The following is an 11,037-nucleotide window of genomic DNA, read 5'->3' on the forward strand; positions in this document are numbered from 1 at the left end:
TCCGTCATCTGTAATTCTTATGTTCAACATTACTTCCTATTTCTCTAGGTGTTGGGATTTTTTTTACGTGTATAAAACGTATTTTGTTTGAGCAGCTGCTTATAAATGACGCTGAAGTTCTTGTTTGTAACTTTGCAAAATACTATTCTATAATCCTTTCAACCTTGACAATGACAATTAAAATATGACAACTAGATATTCAAGAAAGTACACGTATTAATGTTGTAAATCACGAAGGTGAAATTTACTTATTTGTGACACATTTTATAATTTGTCAGATGGACTTCAAAAACTTTTTTTTCAATTTTGTGTTTGAAATCATTTAATAAATGCTGACTTTTTAAATTGGTCCTTCTACAATCATTCAGTAAAGAATTTTGTACTTTTTGATCTGGTCTTTAATCTTAACAAGACCAATAAAAATTAAACAAATAAACAAACATGTACCATATATTACTTGAGTGTTCGTGAGTAAATTTCCTATTCAATGTAGAGAATAACAGTCCATTGAATATATGTATATTTATACCAGTTTTCTAGAGAAAGTTCGGGTATATTGTTGTTTTCCCGTTCCATCCTCCCGTCCTTACTCAATTTCCTTCCTCAAATTTCTCTTACATTTTAAAAGCAATAGCCAAATTGTCTTTTGAAATAGTATATTGGTGGTGACATGTACCATTGCAAAAAAGTTTAGGGAGTTTCCTTTTACCTTGGGCCAATTGGAATCGATCGAAAAAAAATGATACGTACAGTGTATTTCTACAAATTTTTGTTTCTTAGAACTCATATTATATGCAGTAGGCTAATCATCTTTTGTAATATGATTGGTGGTGGCCTGTAGATGTGTAATGAACTTTTTGGGGGAAAAATTCACCATTCAACGTGGGGCCAATTGGCAGGTCAATAATTATTTTTCTATGAAAAGCTTGATTCTCAGAATTCCTATAATATCTAATGCAGTTGCCAAACCATCTTTTAAACTGTGATTGGTGATAACCTGTTGATGTGCAATAAAGTATTGAAATTTTCTTTTTTCCCGGGGGAGGGGTGGAATTGGAGCTCGAAAAAGTGTTTTTCTACAGAAATCATGTTCCAAGCACTCTTTTTACATTTTACGCACTAAAAATTAATCATTTGGAATATGACTGGTGGTGTCCTGTAAATGTGCAATAAGGTTTGAATTTTCAAAGGGGGCTAATTATTGGCCAAAAACGACTTTCTACAAAAACCATGTTCCCGTATCTCCTCGTACATTTCACGCAGTAGCCGAATCAACTAGATTTTGATTTGTTGTGTCCTGTAAATATGCATTAGATGTCAATACCAGTCGGAAATTAAAGAATTTAATGAGGCATAAATTCGTTTAAATTGGATTTGGGGGGGGGGGTGGAAAACAAAAAGCGTTTCAATATTTCGACCATCAATTTTCCTCCTGGAAGAAAATGAGAATTCCAAAAACCTTCTTGGAGATCTATAGGACACGTTAATCATTCCTAAGATGATTTGTTTAACGGCCTAAGATGTTACAGGAGTTCTGGAAATATGGTCCTCTAAAAAAATGTTTTTTTTATCCTGCGTGAAAATGAAAATTCCTATCTATTGCACATCCACAAGACACCGCCAACATATTCCAAAAGATGAATATGCTACTGTTTTAAATGAAAGAGGAGTTCTGGGAACCAGCTAGTTTTTGTAGAAAAAAAAATAAAAATGATTTTTTTTTAATATAAAGAAGAGGAATTTGATGAAGAACATTGTATGACAGACTAAGATAACAACAATGTACCCGAACTTTCTTTGGAATGCGGTCATGCTCTTAAAAAGGAATCATTATTGAGATTTTGACAATATACATATATATCGTATATTGTATACTACGTTAAAATGTATTGCAATTATTTTTTCCCACTACATGGATTAATTTCTTTTGTTCTGCTCGTCTCTTCCCTTTGTATTTTAAGCTAAGTATGACCATTTCATTTTTGTGTAGAGATGTGGAGATGGTATATTTGAACTTGCCTTATTGCCAAATCCAATCAATTAAAAAATATATATTTTGTATAAATTACCTCTCGGCTGTTGGAGAAAAAAATCGACTCTGAAAAAATTTGGGAGTTGTTGTTAAGTATCCTTTTAAATCTCAATCACCTCAATTATATTGAATTAGCTTAATTAGATTATTGCATTAAAAAATTAAGAATTTATAGAAGAATTCCTAAAAAAAAAAAAAATAGGTCTATTCGACATCTGTCGCTATAAGATTGATTTGTTTGAAAACATAATTTAATGATAATAATAAAAAGTATTGTGTGCACTAACAAAAAAAGATATGTAGAAGAAATTCAGTGTTGAAAAACATATTTCCTTTCATTCAGGAAATAAAGTGAATTATCTTGTTTGGCGAATCCACATACAATTCATAAACGAAATTTACTTTTTTAGATGCCATTTTCCGCGGCATATTCCAAGTGTTAACAAAAACGCTGATAATAACAATGTTTGAAAACCCGAGAACAATCAACAAGGATAAGATCCTCTTTATTGCTCAAACTGTCCACTTCACTACGGCCAATTACATTTCATACACTGCGTGGTCATTTATTTCCGTCGATTGAAAAGCACCTAATTACACTTTAGAGGAAGACGATCTTGATAAGGGGCCTACAAATCGAGTGCTTTAAACTAATTTGTAATCAATTTAACGAATCAGTTGATATTTTCATCGCGAATTTGTCAGAGTCTGCCCCCAACCGCAGGAGCCCGGAGCCGCGCGGACGTTAAAAGCCCTCGGACAAAGGCGTCGAACTTTTTGGACAATAGCGCACGCGGTGCTGATAAACACAGTGATAGAACACGCCCTAAGGGCTCCAGGGGGGTTGGCGCAGATTTCTCTTACAGATATCGAATTTATACATGTTGTAATTTTCTAAAACACATGAGCGAAAATAATCGTTTGGACGATTCTATCACTGATCGTTATACGGCAGGGTGTCTTAAAACTGTCTTTGTCTTTCAAAAGAAGTTGATACGAGTGTTTGTATCTAATTTTCGGCAGGTGGAAATATTTCTCGACTGTTGGATTGGAGAGAGTAGAAGATTTCTATGTCTCTTCTCCATAATCTTTAGAATTTATCGTTCCGCAGATATCTATCAAATACGTGATTAAGTGGGAGGAGTTCCGAATGAATAGAATTTAAACGATACAAATCTTCTAACGATAGGACTCCTTTGTAGTATTTTATTTAGTGGCCCCTAATTTAGCTCCCTCCATCTTGCTTCATTAGGAAAAATGCATTTTCCATCCGCAATAAAACACTCACAGTAAAAAGCTACTAGCAGCGATAGGATATTTCGTCAACTCTACAGAGCCGTAATTATCGGATCAATTTTTGAACCAATGACAGTCAGAGAAAAGCGATGCTGCTATATTCTTAATGAGATGGGCGGGACACCATTGTTGAATCACTTTACATATAGTATTGAGCGAACAATTGTAATTCAACATTAAGGACTTCATCGTTTTCAAAACAGATTGTTGTCTGAAATCCTATGTTGGATTGTATTTTCACGCATTGTAAAAGCAGCAATTAGCCAAGAAATTGATCTCATTTTTTAGAAAGTCGGCAAATATTCAAATTTCGTTCAGTAAAGTTTAACAGTGTTAAGCATCAATTGACAATTTATACACATTTTAAATGTGGAAAAAGAGTAAAGAAAGTTAACGAATCTTGGTGCAATCGCAGAAACTTATCAGAAGAAAGAACATTTTTTAAAAATGGCAAGTGAAGAAAGAGGTTCCAGTTCCACAAATTCCGTACAGAATGGGAAATCTTTCTCAATCAGCAGCATTCTAGCCAGAGAAGCAGACGAGAAGGAAAAAGCGGAGAACAAAGACAACGACAAACCGGCAGTAGTGTCCAAGATCGGCTTTCCCTCCCTGGAGGTCAGCAAACTATTCTCCATGAGGCCGGAGGGGGGAACAAATGGTTTTCCAGGGTCCCCCCTCTCCTCCCTTCCGGCCTGGTACCAATGGTATACTGCCGGTCATCATTTTCTCCAGCAGCTCCATCAAGAAAAGGTTTCTCGTAAGTGCAAACTTACAAGTCTTATCTGAAGTTTACTTATTTTATATTATATATATTTTTTATAATTATGATAAGATTCCCTTGAAAAAAGACATATTTTTTAATTACCTGTGAATTTATTTTTTAAAAAAACTAAACCAGTATTCCTTTTTAAATTTAATTCAAAATTGCAAAGTTTTTTAAGTGCATACGTGTTGGAAAGAATTTTAAAATTTAATAGTTTAGCTTACAACTGAATAATAACGTTCGGTGAAATCATACCATTGTGATTAAATTAAACATTTTATAAATTTATGAATATATGTTATGAAAGTCTCTTAAATTAATTACTTATGTTTTACCAAGGAGCGTGCTTTAAAGCAAGTATTGTCTTTTGAAAATGAATGAGAAAACTATGTAGATTATACTCGCACTTAATGTCGTTAATTGATTTTTATTTGAAAATTAAAATAATTACATGTTCGCGATAATATATTTTAATTTTCAAATAAAAATCTTTGAGGAGGTTTTCTCATTTGCACGTTGTTAAACTTAAAATCGGAAATATAAAACACACCCCCTCAAAAAAAAATCCGCTTGTGTTAAATAGATGAAAACTAACATGAATTTCATAACCTTACTTCATCGGTTAATTTCTTCTTTTTTTTTTTTTTTTTTTTTGGCCTTAAAGAAATCCGTGATTGTATGTCATCAGATGAATTTTACAAACACAAATTCTCGCTCAATTTCTCAAGAACAATCATTAACATTTGTAATATTTAAACAAATATAAATTTTATCTCTACTTCCTACATGTACTTATATTTTTTTTTATTGTGATAAATATAAAGAAAAAGTAGAAGTTAAAAAAAGACACCATATTGATGGCGCCAATAAAACAAAGTGTTAAACGCTAAGTAACGATACAAGATAATCTGCTAATCTTTCATAGCTGTGTTTTATTTTAACACTTTATCTATTCCATTGGGAATCCTCAATTTCAGCCAAGCTAAATGACACGAATGACGCCGATGGACTTTGATGACATAACACTGAAATCACCTATAGTTCGCACATGTGAAAATTCGACTAGATAATTGAGAACTCCCGCTACGTTAACACGCGTGCCAGTTAAATACTTTTATGATCAAAAGGCTTACTTTTTTTTTTTTAGGTATTTGACAACGAAATTAGTTGTTGTTTTTTTTTAATTCGGTCTTAAATCTTGAGTGGGACGCAATAATGACAATACTGGGTTAGAAAAAGTGAGGGGCTATTATCGAATTTAGTGACGGTAAAAAATGTATTTTTAACTACTACAGTACGGGATATTTAAAGTATTTTAAAAGTAAAAATTGCATGCATGTTTTATGTCTTATGTTTGCACCAGAAAACAGCTTTATTAAGGTATAAATTTTTGAAAAATATGACCAACTTTATTTACCAAGATTTTGCGAGGTTGCTTTTTAATATAACAATGTAGAAAAAAAGATTGGGTTGTATTGTGATATTAAGATTAATTGAATTTATTTATAATTATTTAGTGCTGTGAATGTCCAGTGAGCACGACAAAATTATAAAATGATATGATCAATATATGAACGGTATTTCAAGCATACACATACACTTTTTTTAAATTGTGGTTTATCAGAATGACCACTTACAGTCACGTGACTTAGTAATTTAATTAATATTGCCATATAGCCTATGACAATTTCAAAATTATACTATAAATACATGTAGCTCCTTATCACTTTAAATTTTATGAAAACCTAGGTTTATATAAAAATTCATTTCAAAAATTCAAAATTTCATTTTCAGTGTCCAAGAAAAAAGTAGAATGATAAATATTTACAATGCAAAATTGCAATTTTAAATTGATTTTTTTTGGCCTTATTTTGGATCATTTTTAAATTGACCATAATATGTAAGTGAAACATTTGCATGTAGCTAGATTCTGCATCTGAATCTTTATATTCAGCAATAATATGAAAATGATATAATACTTACAATTTCAACCATGTCTTGAAAACGTGACAATTGGGTTTCTATGAAATAAAATAATTTAAATTCAAAAGTAATACCAGAAGAGTAGTATAGAAAGAAAGATGTCCATTAATTATTTTAGAAGTCAAATTAAATTCAGTTGATCGTCAGAAAACTCGTATCCATGATATGTTATCTTTGTCTGATATTAAAACAAATATTTTAAAAATGTTTTGGTGTTACACACATGTGCTTTAAAACATTCTGAACTTTCCTAACATAAAAAAAAACTAAGTAATTCCTCTGTGAACAAATAAAATTCAAATGATTAATGAAGCAATGCCGGATTTCCTCGATAAAAATCTACTGATCTTTTAGGCCTATAGATAATTCATTCTAGTATATCTGTTAACCGCTTCAGAAAAAATACTATGAAAAAATTACCATAAAAATATAAAGCAATATCATTTTTTCACTAAAAAGCATACATTCTCTCAACAAATGTAAATCAACGAATTTTTCGCTCGAGAAGAAATTAACGAATTTTATGAGCATAACTGCATATTGTGTATAGTTCCATACACATGCATGGGCATGTATTAATGTGATGGGTATCTGAACAAAGACACATTATATTCCTATTTTAGTATATTTTAGCAAGTTTAACAAAATCGTTAAAAATTACTGTCATTTCATTACTACATGTAATAACCCTAAAAAGATTTAAAATTGCCTAAAATTGACTTATATTTATAAAAACTAAAAATTTGGTCGTCTTCAAAAACAACGTTAAACTTTTAAAAATAAACTATAGAATACACAAATGTTAGATCTGATGAAAGAGATGTATAAACAAATATGCTCATGATATCGTATGGTTTTTTGGTTAGAACATATTTTATTTTAATCTATAATTACAAAGGGATTGGGCACAAGTTCTGAAAACTTATTACGCCTTCTCCCTACATGTAAATTACACATTTAAATCGTCAGAGTTAAACATGAAGTTTTTAAAGTATACAATATTTGTAAATGTTTACAAATCGATGCATTTTGCAGATATATAGATACACTTAATTATGAACAAATGCATATACTGATACATTAATTAATGCTAACAAGGAAATCTACCAGAATGTTTTTAAAATAAATGTTTGTACAAAAGAGAAGAGATGATATCGTGTACATAAAGACACATATACTTGATAGAAATAAAAGCGTAAAAAGGCCTTAAAAGATGTTACAAAATATTGATTAATACTTGAGAATTATTAAGTGTATCTAGAAAAAAAAACATTTACAAAGAAGTAAGTTGTATAAATCTTTTTGAACAAAAGCCCATCCAGAGTTCTTGAATTAATGGAAGTACTTGACAAGAAGGCGATTTGTAAAGAACGAAACCGACGACGGTAAAGAGTCTATTAATTACGGATCACCGATTTTGTTTGTGGAAAGCAATGGAAAGGAGCATACTTAGGGAAGGCTAAATGGCATAAAATTGACAACCTTTTAACAACTCATTTCACGCCAGCTTAATTTTTGTTGAAATGATAATGCCCACTATTGTTCAGATTCCCAGTGCATCGCTACAGCCAAGAGATTCTCGACCGATGCATTGATTTATTCACGGGCATGTCAAATTAAGAGAGAAAAAAATATATAGGAAATTGAGTGACATCGATGAAGGAACAAACTCGGATCAATTACGAATAATTGTTTCTTCACTAACATTTTCTTCAGTCGTTAAGACAAAGCTGTAATTAATAAGGAGCGAAGACAATTTTTTTTTTCTATTTACCATGACTTCAATATTGTACATAATGAATTCTTTGACTATTAAAAACTATCTCTGTTTTCTTACTTGAGAATGTCCAGCCCTCAGTCACAAACTTATTTATCAAATCATCATTTATTTGAATTAAAATTAAAATGGAGTTAAAATTGAATCTTTTTGTGGAATTATTTGTATTTATGCTTTTAGAAATGATCCACGGTAGTTTGAAGTATAAAAAGTTAATACATGTATATGATCCCTATAAATGGCACACAATCGACAATTTCTCAGGAAATCAAATTTCCTTTAAATTTGTCTTAAATAGCTGGCTTAAAATTAAATTGAATAGATCTGTGAAATCTCTCAATGATATCACCTTCTATCTACAGAAATTATTAGTATTACATAAGAATTAAAGAACTAATAATTTCAAAACCAACAAGTACTAGTATCAAAAGCATGCATTTTTTAAATATGCATTGATACTAATTTTTTTTCTTTAATAAAGATATATACTTCCCAATTCTGCACTGCCCAACAAGTATCTGTTAGCTCAGATCATAAGGATGTCATATTGTAATTTTTGAATTTACCGGGTGGTAGTAAATACAAAAATTATAATATGACAACTTTCTTAATCCTGTTTGAACTTCATTTCATGTCTGAAATTTATGCTTGTAATTTTCAAATAAAATATGGTTTAATTAAACTGAATATATTTGCAAACTAATTTTCAATAAAAAAAAAAATGGACAATTCACATTTCATTAAAAAAAATGAAAATTGGGTTGGTTTGTTTTGGTTTTTCCCCCCACTTCATGATAGAATTAACTATATTGAAAGTGCACGGTAGACACATATTTGCATTTTTTTTCACTCATGGACTAATTTGTGAGTATCTTTAGTTACTTAACTGATTTTCAGAACCTTTAAATGATAAACTTCTGTTTTGTTTTTGTTTTGTTTGTTTTTTGAGTTGCTGAGGTCGTATTGCTGCTTTTTATAATTGACTTAACAAACTGTGGGTTTTAATTTGTCATTTTCAGAACCACTACATTTATTTTACATTTATTTATCTATTTATCATTTTGTCTGTGTGGTGGTGGTGGTGGGAGGGTATTTTGTTGTCGAAATTTGTAAACACTGTAAATAAATATATTTCGGGAGGAGAGTGTTAGCGACCTCTCTCCAGTGTCTTAATTGAATCTTAATTGCGTTGGGGACATTTAAATTTTGCGTTAAGTTCATGCATAATTTAATGGAACATGGAAAATTTAAAATAAAGAATTAGAGATTTCAATATTTTTCGGGTACACATCGCGATAATCGGACCTTCCGACAACATCCGATTTTTTTTTGGGGGGGGGGGTACAACCTTCAATCGAAATACTCTGAAAGTAACCAATCAGAGAACATTAGAGGCGTATTAGCTGACCTAGTCTTTCCAATTCAACTTTTCCCCCCATGATTCCAACTAAAAATCTTTGTAATTAAAATAATGTAGACGTTAATCACTATTTTGTATCTAATTTTACAGAGGCCAACAGCATTGTCAACAAACTCCATCTGCAGCCAAAAGACTTATCGCCAATATTTAGAAACCCAATCACAACCAATCGTCCTGAATCCGCGAGTAAGGATTCTAATGACATCTGTATCTCTCCAAGGTCAAGATCATCATCACCGGAAGCCGAGGTCTCCGATTCAAAATCGGATGATGAAGGTACAAATACTGTCTCAATGGAGTCCAGCTTGAGCGACAGCCAAGATGAGGACCGGAAAAATCGAAGGAAAAAGAAAACGCGAACGGTTTTCTCCCGCAGTCAAGTTTTTCAGTTAGAAAGCACTTTTGATATGAAGCGATACCTATCTAGTTCAGAGCGAGCTGGCCTAGCGGCATCTTTACAACTAACAGAGACTCAGGTTAAAATCTGGTTTCAGAATCGAAGAAACAAGTGGAAAAGACAGCTTGCAGCAGAACTGGAGGCAGCTAATATGTCCCAGATTGCCGCTGGTCATCGACTGGTCAGAGTTCCTATTCTTTACCATGATACACAGGGTCATAGCAACTCACAGGAAGTCAATTCATCACTTGCGCATGCGAATTACAGAGACTCTCTTTATCTTGCTTCAGCTGGTTATTCCTCTTTGTCACAAGTTCGCTCAGCAATTGTTTGAGCAGTTACGCTTGAGAGAAGACCACGTCTTCATTATTGTTAATATAAGGTGCAAAACAGTGCTTAAAATACAATGCTGTAATATTTGGAGACAATTATTTATTGCTCAAATTTAAAGAGCACAGAATGCTTGGAGAAGCCTGTGAAAAGCTTGTGGAGAAGCACGAGACTTCTTACACAACGAAGTATGAAAAAGAATACTATCTGAAAGCTATTCCACTGACTGTTTTTTTTTTTTTTTTTTTTTTTGGAATAAAACAGTAATATTAGAACTGGCGTTAACACATGCACATTGGCAAATATAGAGCTTGACTTAAAATGTATGAGAAATTAATTGGAATTGCTGATGTGTTTAGAAAGGTGTAATTTAACACTGTATTCTGTTTTATTTTTGACGGCTCTTTGCGTGTTGTTTTACATCTTTTTATTGCTTTTGCTATATCGTGTTATTATGCTGTTCTCATGCTAATTTTTGATACTCAATGTATGAAATTTAATATCACATGTTTGAGGGGAAAATACATTATACAATGCTCACCAACGTATACTGGCAAGGTACCTCAACACCAAACGATATCGTACAATTCTGTCCATTATAAAATGTTTCGGCACGTTAACAAATCTATATATCTTGATTTCCTCTAGCAGAAAAGGTAGCAGACTAGAGAACATCAAGTTTGGTCCATTTTCTTTAATTTAAATTTGAAATAGTAAAGAGAATGTTTTACCTGAATTGAATTCAAACACTGTGTGTCCTGGGTGTACATTCAACCTGCTTATATAATCAGTAAGAGACGACAGTTAAAAAATTATGAAAAAAAAGAAATGTAACCAATCTCGATCTAAATGAAAAAAGTTTAATTAAAATGTTATCTGCAAGTAACACTCCGCTCCCCTGAAAAATAATTTTCCAGTTAAAAAGACACCTGCGCCATTTCCGATTGTTACATAAAAATTAACATTTGTTTTGACAAACTTTACAAAAATCTTTCATTTCATGACTTATTTGTGCAATACTCTTTCTAGTCTTATGTGT

General features: G+C 31.8%; 1 protein-coding gene across 1 annotated transcript; it reads left to right on the forward strand.

The window, feature by feature from the left end:
- The first annotated feature begins 3,775 nt into the window (after nucleotides 1-3,775).
- Nucleotides 3,776-10,002, forward strand: LOC133181387 (homeobox protein HMX3-B-like). Its single transcript, XM_061315902.1, has 2 exons — nucleotides 3,776-4,085; nucleotides 9,362-10,002. The coding sequence occupies exons 1-2, from the start codon at nucleotides 3,776-3,778 to the stop codon at nucleotides 10,000-10,002; spliced, it is 951 nt and encodes a 316-aa protein (XP_061171886.1).
- Nucleotides 10,003-11,037: the final 1,035 nt, after the last annotated feature.

The sequence above is a fragment of the Saccostrea echinata genome, unplaced genomic scaffold (assembly GCF_033153115.1).
Source record: "Saccostrea echinata isolate AGI-Se365-2 ecotype Australia unplaced genomic scaffold, CSIRO_AGI_Sech_v1 ptg000008l, whole genome shotgun sequence".
Lineage (NCBI taxonomy): Eukaryota > Metazoa > Mollusca > Bivalvia > Ostreida > Ostreidae > Saccostrea > Saccostrea echinata.